Source organism: Eublepharis macularius, chromosome 3 (assembly GCF_028583425.1).
Source record: "Eublepharis macularius isolate TG4126 chromosome 3, MPM_Emac_v1.0, whole genome shotgun sequence".
Classification (NCBI taxonomy): Eukaryota; Metazoa; Chordata; class Lepidosauria; order Squamata; family Eublepharidae; genus Eublepharis; species Eublepharis macularius.
Window position 1 is genome coordinate 152,626,335 of NC_072792.1, and position 16,822 is coordinate 152,643,156.

Consider the following 16,822-nt stretch of genomic DNA (forward strand, 5'->3'; position numbering starts at 1 on the left):
CACTCTGCCCACCTGTCATCCCCAAAGCTCTGCAGGCTCACCTGTCCATCCTCTTCCTCCGTCTCACACACAACACAAGGTGAGTGGATGCTACCAAGTCAATAAAGGTGCATTGTTTCCACAAGCACAAACAACAATTCTCTGGAGGGATTTATATTACCCTTCTATTTTTAAAAAACTTTTCATATTCTTCAGCAAATCTGGGGGTTACCCTAGGTTTATAGAAAAATGTCTGCTCTCTCTATATGGCCCCAATCCACAGATATAAATATCCACATGAGGCCCTGTTGAGAATTAGATACACGTTATTTTCTCAGAGTGATTTCTATCATTTTGTTATGCAAGTAAAGTCTGGACTCGTAGCACAATTTCTAGTCCTAGGGAAATAAGGGAGGGGGGAATAGCTGTAAGGAATGCCTGCTTACAGCATTATTTTTCTGTAATCAACAAGCAGAGTACATGTGAGACTAGAGCTTAATAAAAAGGGGGGGGGGAGAGAATGGGAAACGTTTTACAAAATGGCAGCTTAATACTGAAACTGTGCTGGTGTTTACCAGGTTAGTTTACTTTTTCATTACTTTTTAGTGAGCTATATTGCAGTTCTCCCTTGAATTGTACAATAGGGAGCACTATGAAAATGGAAAAATAAACAAAAACTTCAAAAAACCCAGTCATAACTTTTTTATTTAAAAAAAGGATTCAAATTACACCAGCATGGCAAGGGAAGGGGGAGGAATGTGTTAGTAGGCAGTACCGTGGGTTGTGAAATGGTCACAACATGCCCCCCAGCTCTCCATCGAAGCATCTGTGGTAAATGTGGCTTCGATTTTAGAGGAGCCAAATTGGACCCCTGTAATTAGATGGGGATCAGATAACCCGCAGTGCAGCAACTTAACAACTGCTCTGGGAATGGAATACTTTTTTATTCTGGGCATGTATTGTGGGGTTATGGACAGATAGCAAAAACAGGTTTTACTTACCATAACTGTTGTTCATCTAGGTCTTCCGTGCAGGCACACATGGGACTGCGCACGCGCAGGCCTGCCGATACCGGAGATTTTAATAGCTAAACACCACCAGGGGGCGCTCCCGCCTCTCAGCGCGCATGCGCGGCCGCTTTCCCGCCGAAACGGCCCTTAAGAGGCGGAGCGCCCCTCACATACCCTCAGTTCCTCTTTCGCCGCCCCCTGCAAGGTAAGTACCAAGAGAGTTAGCGGGGAAGGAGGGAGGGCATGTGTGCCTGCACGGAAGACCTAGATGAACAACAGTTATGGTAAGTAAAACCTGTTTTTCATCTACGGTCTTCCTGTGCAGTCCCACATGGGAAGATTCCAAAGCTAAATACCTGGGTGGAGGTGACGCCAAAGCATCACTCAAAGATGGAGTGCAGAACTGCCGTGCCCACCGCTGTCTCCTTTCTATCTAGGATATCCAGCGCATAATGCTTCACAAAGGTATCCGCCGAGGCCCACGTCGCCGCCCTGCAGATGTCCTGGAGTGGAACACCTCTGAAGAGAGCCGCTGACGACGCCTGGGACCTGGTGGAGTGGGCATGCACTTGCAAAGGACAAGGTAGGTTAGCAGCAGAATAACAGGTCAGTATAGCCTGGACCACCCATCTAGAGATAGTCTGAGCCGAAGCCCGGTTACCCTTCTTCGGTCCAGCAAAACAAATAAACAAATTAGAGTCAATCCTAAATGGTTTTACCCTATCTAAATAAAATAAAATGGCCCTGCGAACATCCAAAGAATGAAGGGCCGCCTCTGCCTCAGAAGCCGGAGTCGGAAAGAAAACCGGCAGAACCAATTCCTGAGATAAATGAAAACGGGATACTACTTTAGGTAAAAACTCAACCTTTGTACGAAGAACGACCTTCTCAGGGTGAAATTTCAAATAAGGGGGCTCGCAAGATAACGCTGCCAGCTCCCCAACCCTCCTGGCTGAAGTAGCCGCAACCAAAAAGGCCACTTTCATGGACAAAAAACGAAGCGGACAGGAAGCCAAGGGTTCAAACGGCTTAGACATCAAACGAGTCAGAACCAGGGGCAACGACCACTGAGGGACCAAAGCCCGCACAGGGGGAAACAAATTATTCAATCCCCTCAAAAATAATTTGGCAGAATAGTGGGAAAAAACAGACTTTCTATCCACTGGAGGGTGAAAGGCAGAGATGGCTGCCAGATAAACCTTGACTGAGGAGTTGGCCAAACCCTCTTGCTTTACCTCCCACAAAAAATCCAAAATCTCAGAAAGGGTGGACTCAAAAGGATCCAAACCCCTGCGACTACACCACACAGAAAATTTGTCCCACTTAAGGGCATAAGACTGCCTGGTAGACAAACGTCTAGCATTTAAGAGAACATTAGTCACAGCCTCGGAGAAGGCAGCCCCGGCCTGATCAACCACGCTGTGAGTTTGAGTCTCCTGATGTCGTGGTGAAGAACCCCCCCGCAGGTCAGGAGATCGGGAACCACCGGGAGACGGATCGATTGAGTCTGTAGACTCAGAAGGGAGTGAAACCATGGTTGCCTCGGCCAATACGGGGTCACCAGGATGACGGACGCTCTGTCCCTCTGGATCTTGCTGAGGACCCGTGCCAGAAGCGGGAACGGAGGGAAGGCATAACACAGGGGACCTGACCAACTTAACTGAAACGCGTCCCCACTTGATTCTGGGCCTACTCCTCCTCTGGAACAATAAGCTAGGACCTTGCGATTTTCCACAGTCGCAAACAGGTCCAACTCCGGAGTCCCCCATTCCGAGAAGATAGGGGCGAGATACTTGTCCTGGAGGGACCACTCGTAGTTTTCCCTGTGGAGCCTGCTCAGGTGGTCCGCCATGGAATTCTGTACCCCCGGGATGTGAACTGCATGCAGCCAGACAGCATGATCTATGGCCCACTTCCAGAGTCTCATCGCCTCTGTGCAGAGAGCCACAGACGCCGTGCCACCTTGCTTGTTGATGTAAAACATCGCCGTCGTGTTGTCGGTCAGGACCTGAACGGACTTGTTCCGCACGACATCTGTAAAGGAGATCAATGCATATAAAATTGCCCGCAACTCAAGAACATTAATATGTTCCTCACGTTCAGATTCAGACCATAACCCATGGGCATAAAGGCCAGCACAGTGAGCCCCCCAACCGAAAAGGGAAGCATCGGAAGTTACGGACAGATGAGTTTGGTGAAAACCAAACTCCATCCCTTTAAATAAATTAGCATCATCCCGCCACCACTCCAGGGAGGACAGCACCCCCCTAGGGACGGAAAGTCTCCTATTTTGAGAATCACGGGCCGGTGAGAATACTGAATTGAACCACAATTGGAAGGGTCGCATAAATAACCTGGCCAGCGGAACCACAGCCGTAGTAGAAGCCATGCAACCCAAAAGGGTCTGGATAAAGCGAACAGATTGGAAACGACACCTCTGAAGGGTCGAAATAAGCCTCTTAATTTTTGCAGCACGCTCTGAAGGCAAGAAGCCTGCATCCCGAACACCATCCAAAACCACTCCAATAAATTGGATGGAGCGCACCGGGGTCAACTTGGACTTCTTCTGATTAACAAAAAGACCCAGGCGTAAACATAAATTTAAGGTGAGATACACCTGATTGGACACAGAGTCAGCAGAATCACCAACCAAGAGCCAGTCATCCAGATAAGGAAAGATCTGGCAGCCCTGGAGACGTAAATGAGCCACCACTACTGCCACACACTTGGTGAACACCCTAGGTGCAGTGGCCAACCCAAAGGGTAAAACATTGTATTGAAAGACACGTTGCCCATAGACAAAACGTAAAAATTTCCTGTGTTCAGGGAAAATTGAAATATGAAAATACGCATCCTTCAGATCCAGGACTGCAAACCACGACTGTTGGGGCCACAAGGTCAAAACCATCTGTAAAGTAACCATTTTGAATTTACGAACTCGTATAAATTTATTCAAACCCCTAAGATCCAGGATAGGCCGAAGCCCACCATCCTTCTTCTCCACTAAAAAGAGGTTGGAATAGAACCCCAAACCAGCTGAAGCAACCGGAATCTCCTCTATAGCCCCTTTCTGCAATAGGGCTGAGAGCTCTCCCAGGATCTCTGAACGAGGGGGGTCAGAAGAAAACACAGGGAGACGTAGGTAAGGTAAACCAAGAAATTCAACTTTATAACCAAACTGGATAATAGACAAAACCCAAACATCGGAACAAATTGAACACCAGGCATCCAAAAAAGCATTAAGCCTGTCCCCAAATGTGGGGTCAGGTCCCTGTGATTGTCAGAATTGCTTATGTAATTGGTCCTGGTCCTTGGCCTGATGCTGTTGGGAACCAGGCTTGGGACGTTGGCCCTGCCTTCGTCTGGGAAAGGCAGATTGTGGGCTCTGGTAGCTCCTGCGCTGCTGGTAAGCATACCCTTGATAGGGCTGATAGCGGTGTTGTCTGCCACGCTGGAAGGAGCGATAGTATGGGCGAGAAGGCTGCTGCGACGGCTGGTGTAGAACCCCATACGAGCGGGCTGTCAAACGATCAGTCCTCTTCTTAGAGAGGAACTCGTCAGTTTTCTCTGAAAACAGAGTGGTGCCCTCGAACGGCAGGTCCTCAACCCTGTTCCTTGTCTCAACTGGCAGGGCGGTCGTGCGAAGCCATGCGTACCTGCGCAGTACCACCGAGGAGAGAAGTGATCGAGACGCAGTGTCAGCCATACTTCTCCCAACATTAATTTGGTGTCTGGAGAGACGAACAGCCTCCTCCTGAATGACCCGAAGCAGAGTGCGCTGATCTTCGGGAAGCTTAGGAAGAAAAGACGCCACCTTCTTCCATAAAAACAGCTGATAAGCCGCCATCATTGCGGCATAATTCGCCACTTTGATGCCAAACGTAGCCGAAGTATACAACTTCCTACCCAAGGCATCGCTCTTTCTACTATCCTTGTCAGTTGGAGCCGATAGCGAGCCCTGGCGAGGCCGAGCTTGCATCTCCTCGGTGACAAGTGAGGATGGAGGAGGGTGAACGGCCAGGAACGGATGAGCATCGTCCTTGGTTCGGTACAAGCTCTCCACTTTTCGATTAGTGGCGGTAGCAGACGCAGGTCGAGACTGCAGCTTCTTCCATAGATCAGCAAACCCCTCAATAAGGGGAAAGGCAATCGAGGGAGTAGAACCCGAATAGATATGTTGCAATATCTTATCAGTAAATTTAGATTCAGTGGAAGTCACTTCAAGGTCCAGGGCTTTCGCCATTCTTTGGAGCAACTCGTTGTAGGCCCGAAAATCATCAGTAAGTGAGGCCTCATCAGATGGCCCAATCTCCTTTTCAGGTGACTCCGACAGAGGAGAAACACTGTAACGGGCCCGGGGTCGTGGAGAGACCCGATCCGACGGGAGGCGGGACGGGTCATAGCCAACATCGGAACCGACTCGAAATGAGGGAGACAACGAAGCACCTCTATAATGCCGGTCCGAGTAGTATGAACTCTCCCTACTAGAGTAACGAGGGACAGGATCATCTCGACGTCGACTCTCCCTGGATCGGCTCCGATAGGACCGTAGGGTCCGACAGCTAGAGCGACGGGCGGACCGACTCCTTCGACTCCGAGCCGACTGAATAGAGTCCGATTCGTACGAGGCCGATCGAGCCCGACCGGAAGGGGTAAGAGGCTTCTCGAGGAGAATGACATCGTCCTCCTGAGCCACCCGGTCCGGAGGAGTCTTGGACTGCGGACGATCACTCGCCTCTGCTCGCTGCTCCACTGGGACGGGAGCGGAGTCGACCGGAACCGACGGGGAAGAGGTGAGTAAGCCTTCCAACACTGCCTTATCATGCTTACTGGAATGCTTATGCTTCTTCTTTTTCTTTTCAGGAACGGCCTTCGGTCTCACAGCAGGATCCGAAGTCATCGGAACCGTAGAGGTGGTCTGAGTTGGCGGAGTCGACCTCGGAACCGACGGAGTCGAACCTCTATGGGCGCCACGAGCAGGCGAAGCCGAGACAGCCGACGAGATCGAGGGAGGTCGACTTGCTAGATGTCTCGGAACCGAAGCGGTCGGTTCCGACAAACTCCGACCCGAAGGGATCCTCTCGGACCTCGACTCCGAGCGACTCGGAGACGGCTGAGAACGAGGAGTCTTGGAACCCGAAGGTACAGGAGGACGAGAGGACGCAGACGGAGCAGACGAAGACTTCGGTGGAGGGTCCTCGACCGACATCGCACGCTGCCAGAGAAAGGCATGCAAACGATCCGTCCGTTCCGCCCGGGCCTTGGAGGTAAACGCGCGGCAATGCTTGCACGCCTGAGTGTTGTGAGTTTCCCCAAGGCAATACAAACAAATGGAATGGCCATCCGACCTTGTCATCTTACGATTGCAGGTCTCGCAACGCTTAAACAAGGCCTTCTCAGACATCGCGAACGAAGAAAGCTGTTAAACCTCAACGATCGGCGGCGAAAGAGAAACTGAGGGTATGTGAGGGGCGCTCCGCCTCTTAAGGGCCGTTTCGGCGGGAAAGCGGCCGCGCATGCGCGCTGAGAGGCGGGAGCGCCCCCTGGTGGTGTTTAGCTATTAAAATCTCCGGTATCGGCAGGCCTGCGCGTGCGCAGTCCCATGTGGGACTGCACAGGAAGACCGTAGATGAACCATAGTTGTAGGCCACTCATATGCAGCCTTGCCAGTGGAGTCATGACCAGACTCGTATGAGTGCTACGATTTCCAAAGAAAACAGAGTTGCACTTACCTGCAACTACTGCTCATTGAGGTCTTCCGTACAGGCTGACTGGATGGATTTTACAGCTTTTTTCTCCTCTACAGGGGGTGCTCTCTACAAAGAGTGCCTGCGCAGCAGTTTCCTGCCAAAGATGCCCACGCTCTGGGGGAACGTGTCCCCCCCTTTCTCCTTTGCCACCAGACTTCTCCATGTGAGCAGTGAAGAGTACATAGTGGGGTAGGAGGAAGGGTATGTGTGCCTGCACAGAAGACCTCAATGAACAGCAATTACAGGTAACTGCAACTCTGTTTTCATTGTTGGTCTTCTGAGCATTCCCACATGGGAGTTTAGCAAGCTATCACAAGGAGGAGGGTTGACTCTTCACTGAAACAATGCTTGCCAAACTGCTCATTGTGATGAGTATCCAGGTCATAGTTCTTTACCACAGCGTCAGCAGATGCCCTATTGCAACTTGCCTATCTCATGTAATGGAGCACCTTATGAAGTGTTGTCAATGTTGCTTGAGGCCCAGTGGTCTGTGTATGGATCCCTAATGGACAAGACATGGAATTTACATGACATCACTCAACTCAGAAGAATACAAAAATAGTTCCAACTGTGTGGTACTATCTAAATAGAATATAGAATTTATATCTTTAACTAGGGCTTCATCAGCCATGAGCAAATTAGGGGCGTTGCCCTCTTTCCCTTTCTATCCCTCTACAGAAGGGGATCGACGATGACGGAGCTCCCGAATATGAAAAGCTCCAACCAATGCATTCTTCTTTGTGTTCTCATAAGTAGGGCTCTATCAGCCATGAGCAAGTTACTTTGCCCTCTTTCTCCTTCCATTCCTCCACAGAAGATCAGCAACTCGCAAAAAGAGGAGAAGCTCTCATCTGCAATCCTAACTGGTCAGCAGCAAAGAAGGAACTGAGGGTAAGGGGGGGCATGCTCCCCCAGAGTGTGGACATCTTTGGCGGGAAACTACCGCACAGGCACTCTGGGAGGAGAGTGCCCTCTCTAGAGGAGAAAAAAGCTGTAAAATCCGTCCGGTCGGCAGGCCTGCGCACACGCAGTCCCATGTGGACCTGCACAGAAGACCAACAATGAAAATTGTGTTGTCATCTCACTGAAATTAATAGGACTTAAGTATATATTGTTAAGCACTCAAATTCTATTGACTTCAATATGGTTTTTAGTTATGCTTGATTAACTCCTTCATGACAAATACAGCAATGTATCACATAAGGCATTTTCACTCTTTTCGATGTTGAATGTAATTTCTGCCTAATTAATTAAAGGTTATTGATTTATTACACAAGGTAATCAAAGAATATAATTTATATTTGCAACCAACATGTGGAATCTGGTTTACTGAGCTGAGGAATTTTGGTACTGAAGTGCAGTAAACTGGTCTCTGCTGAACCCATACAACATGCTTTCAAAGTAAGGAATCTATGTTACATGAACTATTTTGACTCATCCTTCATTTCTCTTCTGTTGCTATTTGCACAGATGTACTGCAAATGCAAAAATAAACGCTGCTCAGAAACAAATGAGTGACAAGTCAAAGCAAACTCAAAACTTCCTGTTTACTACCTGTGTAGAAGTACTCAGGTAAATAAGACGAGTGGACTGTGAGAGTCTTGGTTTCATTCACTTCTCTGGTCTGAAGCAGCACCGTGGCAATGGCTTGAAAATTATTGTTGCATGACAGAGCAATCAAAAGATGGAGCAGCAACTTTTTACTGTGCTGAAAGACTTCAGGACGGTAATGGTCAAGGCCTAGGAAAAAGATATAACAGCAGTGATTTAATATGAAGTAAAAACAAATTAACATTCCAAAAATAGCAATCAACTGATTTCAGGCATACAGAAAACAAACAAAAGATGGAATTTCTTTCTGCTTTACATAACTGCTTGATTTCAAGGGGCTTAGATGACAGTTCCAATGGTGTTGAAGGCAGAAGAATCCTTGAAGGATAGCTACTGGGCAGCAGCAGTAGTGAAGGTTGACACCGGTGGAGGATCTTTCATGGACAACAGCAATGACACTTCAGCTAATCCCCATTAGTACTGTGCAGAAAAAGGCCATAGTAAACCACTTCTGATCATTCATACTTCAAAAACCCAATGATTACAGACCAGAAGCAAAAGTAAAAGGTGAAAGAAATAGAGTCAGAATTCTAAACACTACTTTTCAACTACCTGCACGCTATGATAAAGAGAACAAAGATCCAGAAAATCAAAGGGAAATTCACAGCTAGTGATGCTGAAAGATCAACATGGAAATACATTATCTGATCAGAACAAATAAAGATGGAAACGATACACTGAAGAACTACACAGAAGAGATGAAAGGATGACAGACTCAGTCAACGAAGATAGTTTCAGGTGGGTAGTCATGTTGGTTTGTAGTATAAGAGCAAGATTTGGGTTCAATAGTACCTTAAAGACCAAGTAGATTTCCAGGGTATGAGCTTTCGAGGGTCAGAGTTCCCTTCAACAGATACTTGATGAAGGGAGCTCTGATCCGTGAAAACTCGTATGTTAGTTGGTCTTTAAGGTGTTACTGGACCCAAATCTTTACTCCTTCAAAGAAGACTCTTTGGATGAATAACCTGCAGTCTTAGAAAATGAAGTCAAAGCTATGCTAAAAGCAATTGGAAGAAACAAATCACCATGAGTAGATGGGATATCAATAAAGCTATTTTAAGCTATAGAAACTGGCCATCAAATTTTAACAAAAATATGCCAACAAATATGGAAAACAAAATAATGGCCCACAGATTGGAAATGCTCAGTCTACATTCCAGTTCTAAAAAAAGGAGTCACTAAAGACTGCAGCAAGTATCAAACCATCTTATTCATTTCCCATGCAAGCAAAGTGATGCGCAAAATTTTACAATAAATTCTCTTACCATATTGCAAATTTATGGTGGCTACTGTACTAGTTATTTTACAGATTACAGAAGAGACTTCAACTGAGTTGGTCATGAAAAGCTATAGAAAGTTTTAAAAGCAATGATTGTTTTGATGTGCAACCTATACTCTGGACAAGAGGCTACTATGGGGAAATAGAATGGTTTCCAATTGGCAAAGGTGACAGAGAAGGATGCATACTATCTCTCTATCTGTTCAATCTATACGCAGAACATATCATAAGGAAAGCTGGAATAGATTTAGATGAAGGCAGAGTGAAAACTGGTGGAAGGACCATTAGCAATTTGAGATATGCAGATTTCTCGCAGAAAATAGTGAAGACGTGAAAGTGCCAAAGCAGGATTACAGCTGAACATCAAGAAGACAACAGTAATGACTACTGGGGGATTACACAACTTTAAGATTGACAATGAAGACACTGAAATAAAGATTTTCTATTCCTTGGCTCAATTATCAATCAGAAGGGAGCGTGCAACCAAGAAATCAGGAGACTGAGACTTGGAAGGGCACCCATGAAGGAACTAGAAAATTTCTCAAGGAAAAGGTTGTGTCACTAGGAACAAAGATAATCCACACTATGATATTCCCCATTACTATGAATGGATGAAAAAGCTGAACAATGAGGAAAGCTGATAGGAAGAAAATTGATTCCTTTGAAATGTGGTGTTGGAGAAGAGTTTTACAGATACTATGGATGGCCAAAAAGAGGAATAAGTAGATGCTAGATCAAATCAAGCCTGAATTTTCCCTAGAAGCTGAAATGATGAAACTGGGGCTATTATACTTTGGTTACATCATGACAAGACAAGATTCACTAGAAAGGACCACAATGTTAGAAAAAGTTGAAGGCAGTAGGAAAAGAGGAAGACCAAACGTTAGATGGATTGACTCAATAAAAAAAATCCATGGCTTTCTGATTGCAAGACTCGAGCAAGGCTGTCAATGATAGGATGTTTTGGAGGGCATTCATTCATAGGATTGCCATAAGTCGTAAGTGACTTGATGGCATATAATAACACACACAGAGACTGGAATAGCTTTACATAAGATTGCATTGAAACCACTTTCTGACCATATTTTTTTTAGGGGGCAAGGAAACAAATGGAAGCAGCAGGCAGAAGAGTACACATGAAGCAACCTAGTTTCTTTTACTTGTTTTAGAAGTAAAGTAGTGAGTGGAACATACTCTCCTTCATCCAGGAACTGGACACAGTAGGTTTATGAGATGCTTCTTATGTACATGGCATGAAAGATCAAAGGGATTCAGCACTGAGGAAGAATCTGGCCTGTGTGCCTGACACCTAGCACACGGTTCCCTAACATGTAAATCTTTACATTTCCCTTGCTATTATGTTGTCACAGCCATTGCAGATCTTCTTCCAATCTACCTGGATGCTATCATTAATTCTCAGCAGAGCAGTGTTTCATGCCCAAGCCAAATAGGAACTCTTGATTTCCCATCAAGCTTTCAGAAACTCCTCTTTACCCTTACTAATTTTGCATCTGATTCTGCCCCAGCCCTTCTCTATGGATTATGTCAGTAAGAGATGAGGATTCTCATGGACAGCACCTGGCTCTTTTAATTTTTATTTTATTTTATTCATAGAGTTAAAAGCCCGATAAAAAGGGCAGAAAGCAAAAATAAAGAAAAGGATAGTAAAAAGCTTACAAGAAGAAAAAACAGAACTTAGAAATAAAAGGAAACAATAATAACAATAACACAAATAAAGCCAGAAGTAGATGGATGACCTTCAAAGAACTTGGACACTGGTTTACCTTCCCATCTGATGCCTCAAACCAGTTAGGCAGCTAGAAAGGGCTTTTCTATTCAGTATATCCTAGGGAAAGGCAGCTGTGTGTGTATGTAAACATGAGTGAGTGAGATAGAAACATCCTCAGGTCCATCATATTGCTTCTAATTTATGCATATATATTTTGGAAAATCAGCTATAGAGAGATGAAAGTTGAGTTTGAGTAAACAACAAAAATCATACATGTACATTGCTGTGTGGTCCACTGGCCAACTTAAACGCAATAGTATGCCCCCAGAATATTCAGTATCCCAGGTACAGGTTCGTAACAGAGAACTACAACAGAGTTTATAAAAATATTCAGTGGAAGCAAAATCACTAGCTGCTTCAAAGAAATGTAGCCAAGTGGAAATCCTGATGTTGGTCTGAAAATGTGATGCTATCTGCTCCTAGCAATAAATTCATTTTAACTTTGAAGATTATTAGTTTTGGAGCTATATTTCTTGACCTCTTGTGATGTGTTTCATCATTTATGAAAGTGTCAAATTAAGAACATTTATGAAAAAAACAAGTAGACAGCTACAGAAGTATGTTCATAGTACTTCCAAATCCTTTATGCAGTTTCCTGAGGGCCACATCCTTTGACAGGGTCTATCAGAAAATAAATCTAACAAATACGACTCCATTTCTCATACACTGTTCATTCAATATTGGCTAAATCAATAACATTCATTCAGAAGCGACATGTGGCTCTCGAACATGACACCTGAGGCTCTTCTGAGCAGCACTGTTCCTCCATGAGGCACCCACTCCATGTTCCAGGAAAGTGGGCAAGGCCCTTGCCCTGTGGGGCTTCTTATTGATAGGGGTTCCTATTGACCTTGAGCCATCCACCACCACAGGGACTGGAGAATGGGTGAGCTGTATGTCTCATGCTAGGTACACAAGTAAAGGCCCTGGAAAATCATCAGTTTTAGTGATATAATCTGCTATATTAACTTCTAACTATTAGGAATTGGATTCACTCGGTCCAGAATTTTACATATTTATAAACATAGACGGCAGAATTTATGGGTTTTTTTTGTTTTTGAGCTAGTATGTTAATTGTTAAAGTTCATAAAATTGTAGAGAAAAAAAATTGAAAAATTACATCAACAATTATTCTAGCTAATTGGGGTCACCCCTTTTAGTTTTTGTAACAGGTGAGAATAAAAATACAGAAACAACATTTTAAAATGTGTGAAGATTGAAGAAGTGTGGGTAACAAAGACACCTGTACTGAGAACATAATTTTAACCTGTATTCTTCCTCAAAATGTCTTACCTAAAAAAAGAGCATGCAGCAACAATGGGAGATGAAGGGCCCAGTCTTCTCTGACACTATGATCTACCACCATCTCAGTCATAAAGATGACAGCAATATTGCACCTAAAAAAGAAAAAAAATAAGATGAACCAATTCTCAAAACGCTAATACACAGAGGCACTGGCAGGTGGTAGTTGGAGGCTTCACACACTAACTCTCTCATACAATTTAGTTGTTTGTTTACAGTATTCATATAGCACTGAAGGCGGCTACCAAGATGAAAGCTAGAATACATTATTATTAAAACAGAAAAAGCTAAAACATCAGCCAATAAAAGCAACAAACAGATGCAGCATAAAATAGGACTCAGACAGCTCTAACAGTATTCCAGAATCGAAAGATTTTAAATCAAAAGCAAAAAGGGAAGAGAGAGTCAGAAGGACCTCTTGGGGCAATGTATGCCACACTCAGGGTGGAACAGCTGAAGAGGCTTTGTTTTGCTTGTCCATCAATATCACCTCTGTCAGCGCAGTCATGCAAAGCAGCCTCTCCCATCTTTCTTAAGTCATGGATAGATTAATACAGGTGGAAACAGTCCTTCAGGTATCATGTTCCTAGGTCATTTAGTGCCTTAACCTCAGTGGACTTACAAGGGGGTAACTCTGCTTAGGTGGTGATGGTGGAAAGTATTCTCAAGTCATAGGTGACTTATGAGCAAGAGACTTTCAAGGCAAGAGATGTTCAGAAGTGTTTTGCCATTCCTGCCTCTGCATAATGGCCCTGGACTTCATGGTCTCCCATAAAAGTACTCATCAGTGCAGACCTGCTTAGCTTCTGAGGTCTGATGGTATCAAGCTATCCTGGGACAGCCAGGTCAGATTATAACTTTTCTTAGGACTGCATTGTAATAGCCAGCATTTTAAATTGGCTCCAGAAACAAACTGACAACAGTATATATGTCAGGGGTGCACACTGAGAAAATTTTTGTTACAGTTTCGAATCCAGGGTTGTAGAATGAACTTTGTTCAGTTACTGGTTTGTTCAGGTTGGCCATTGCCAGTTCAGATCTAATCTTTTTCATTATCATGCATTTTGCCCACATTACATGCACAAGGCGAGTGTTGGCTGCATATGTGCAGATGCACACTGTCCTTTTCAAGGGGGTTCAGGGAAAGAATGCTCTGGGGCAGATTTTTTTTGGCACACATCAAAATTGCACAGAACACAGTCCCCCCTCTAAAACATCAACCCACTGAATTTTCCCTCAACTACAGTATGTAAACACACAACAATGAAGCCTGAAGAAGGCAAGTGTCAGTGGGTGCATACTATGGTGGGAAACTAGTTGGCAAAGTGGTAATGGCATTGCAGCAGTGGCAAGGCAGTGCTCAAGCAAGAGAGCACTCCAAGCAGCTCAGTGCAGTGACAGCATTAAATAAAAATCCTGCTTTTACATAGCCCTGTATTCCAAGGCTGATAGACAGGGAGGGGTCATGCTTCTAGGATCCCGTTGGCAGGGAGACAATGCTGTTGCCAGGGTAGCACCCAAAAATAAAAAAGATGTACCTTCCCTCCATGGAGTTAAATTAAAGGAATGTTTCCAAAGCTGATAGCCAGGAAAGGGTCAGTGGAAGTGCTCCCTGGAGTTCTGATTGACAGGGAGACAATGACGTTGTCAGGGTAGTGCCCTCCCCAAAGATGCACCTCCCCTCCAACAGAGTTAAATTGAAAGAAAGCTTCCAAAGCTGATGGACAGGGTTCCTCCCCTTTTGATGACTTGATTGTCAGGGAAACAATACCATTGCCCAGGATGCACCAAACAAAAAATACACTGATGTGTACCACATAACATTCTCCTTTCTGCCAACAAAGTTAATTGGTATTACACTAAGGGTTCAGTTTCTCCCCTTGGAATCTGACTTCTTCGTAGACTTGCTGTTTATTTATTTATTTATTATATTAGATTTTTAGTCTGCCCTCCCTGCCAGGTGGGCTTAGGGCGCAGTAGAACATTTCAATTTACATAAATAACAGTTAAAAACAGACAAAACATTATACAAATAACATTAAAACAACTTTATACAATAAATACAATATAGCTTCTCTTCAGATGGCGATGATAAAATACTGCTTTTCAAGCCCTGGCTAGGGTCACATGTAGGGTGGTGGACAGATCTTTAGTGTGGCCAGTGGGGGGCCCAACCTAGCCTCCACCATATGCCTGGCGGAACATCTCTGTCTTACAGGCCCGGTGGAAAGATAACAAATCCCGCCGGGCCCTGGTTTCCTCAGACAGAGAGTTCCACCAGGTCAGTGCCAGGACCGAAAAGGCCCTGGCTCTGGTCGAGGCCAGGCAGGCCTCCCTTGGGCCAGGGACTACCAACAGTTGTTTATTTGTTGAATGAAGCATCCTCTGGGGTACATATGGGGAGAGGTGGTCCTCCAGATACGCTGGGCCCAGTCTGCATAGGGCTTTATAGGTCAACACCAAAACCGGTACTCAACTGGTAACCAGTGCAGCTGAAGTAGTATAGGTGTTATATGTTCCCTAATCGGGACACTTGCAATTACTCGCCCAGCTGCATTTTGGACCAGTTTTAGCCTCTGGATCAGGCCCAGGGGAAGCCCTGCGTAGAGAGTGTTGCACTAGTCTAGTCTAGAGGTCACAGTTGCTTGGATCACTGCAGTTAAGTCATGGGTTGATAGGTAGGGGACAAGCTGCCGGGCCTGTCTTAGATAGAAAAGTGAAGATCGGGCAACAGCTGCAACCTGTGCCTCCATAATCAGGGAGGCATCCAGGATCACCCCCAGGCTCCTAACTCTCGAAACAGGTGCAAGTAGTGCCCCATCAAGAGTGGGGAGCCGGAGTCCCGTGCCCATGGCCCCCAGACGCACATGCAGGACCTCTGTCTTTGTGGGATTTAATTTCAGCCGGCTCTGCTTCAACCACCCAGCCCCAGCTTCGAAGGCACGCTCCAAGACATCTGGGGCAGAGTCGGGCCGTCCGTCCAGCATCAGATATAGTTGGGTGTCATCAGCATATTTATTACACCCAAGACTGAAAATCCGCACCAGCTGGGCGAGGGGGCGCATATAAACATTAAACAGTAATGGGGAGAGTATTGACCCCTGAGGGACACCGCACACCAACGGGAAAACAAGGATGTTGCCACTGGCCCAGTGCCTGCCTGCCTGCACCACTGCTACATAGTAAGAACCTAAATGAAACACACAATTTTTTGGGGGGTGGGGGGACTCATTACAGCTTCTTTTCCTGAATTGGGTTCACCATTTTGGAAGCCATTTTAATTAAATGAAGCAGTGAATTTTGGGTGCATTTCCAGCTCATTTTGCACACCGTAATATACATTCTCTCTCCAGTTGTTTTTTAGTTCCGTGTCTTCCAGGCAATGCTCAGACAAGCATGTATGGTAACCAGTCTGGTGGAAGAATGAGCTGGTACAGAAATGATTAAGATCTCAATGATTCTCTATTACAAACATCTCTCTGTCATTTTGGCATGTATGGCAACCAGTTGGTAAAACCTCCACTGGGAAGTGTCATGTATTTAAGCCTCTGCCCTAGAATGATCCCTACCCAGTTCAGCCTACGAAGGAGGCAAACAAGTCTATGACATGAAGTCAGAATTTTTCAGCTTTGCTAAATGTCATTAAACTGATAACAAGTCACAATGCCTACATTTAGCATTATAATCAAATATGATTGCACTTGTCAATGTAGATTATATAAGTAGAAAATTCCAGTATAAGAAAAGCATTCAGAATGTGACAGGGAAACCAGTGCATTAGTCTGCCGAGAGTATAGCTTTTCTAACCAAGTTCTTCATCCTCTGGCAGAATTGTAAGGAAGTTTCTCACATTGATTTTTGCCTCCATAATCATTAACACTCAAAAATGATGATAATAATAATAATGCATCTATTTCATTTGTGTTGAGAAAAATAACCTGGGTCTCCAAGATCCTAGTCCCACAGTCTAATCACTACACCACATTGGTTCTTATAGAACATGCAGGTAAACTTAAATCTATCCATCACAAGATGGCTTTTTCCAATCACATACAGCACCCCATCTTTTGAAAAGTTTCAACGTGTTCAGTTTCCTGGGCCA

The 16,822-nt window shown here is 45.1% G+C and overlaps 2 protein-coding genes and 1 long non-coding RNA gene across 4 annotated transcripts in view; 1 reads left to right on the forward strand and 2 right to left on the reverse strand.

Moving 5' to 3' along the window:
- FRY (FRY microtubule binding protein) overlaps positions 1 to 16,822 on the reverse strand; it is a 255,784-nt gene that overhangs the window by 71,845 nt on the left and 167,117 nt on the right. For both annotated transcript variants that reach the window (XM_054973031.1, XM_054973032.1), the window contains exons 38-39: positions 12,712 to 12,815; positions 8,294 to 8,479 (exon numbers count right to left, since the gene is read on the reverse strand). In XM_054973031.1, the coding sequence (XP_054829006.1) occupies positions 8,294 to 8,479; positions 12,712 to 12,815 (290 nt within the window). The remainder of the gene's footprint in view (positions 1 to 8,293; positions 8,480 to 12,711; positions 12,816 to 16,822) is intronic.
- On the reverse strand, positions 1,009 to 3,859 carry LOC129325408 (uncharacterized). Its single transcript, XM_054973030.1, has 2 exons — positions 1,346 to 3,859; positions 1,009 to 1,187 (listed from the first exon to the last, which is right to left on the reverse strand). Exon 1 carries the CDS (start codon positions 2,756 to 2,758, stop codon positions 1,370 to 1,372), a length of 1,389 nt encoding a protein of 462 aa, XP_054829005.1. The 5' UTR covers positions 2,759 to 3,859; the 3' UTR covers positions 1,009 to 1,187; positions 1,346 to 1,369.
- Positions 1,428 to 6,609, forward strand: LOC129325410 (uncharacterized). The gene is made up of 3 exons (XR_008596627.1): positions 1,428 to 1,572; positions 5,853 to 6,256; positions 6,359 to 6,609. It is a non-coding gene; the product is annotated as an uncharacterized LOC129325410 (long non-coding RNA).

Coding starts and splice junctions, on each gene's coding strand:
- LOC129325408 (XM_054973030.1), bottom strand. CDS start 2,758: ATGGGGGACTCCGGAGTTGGACCTGTTTGCGACTGTGGAAAATCGCAA.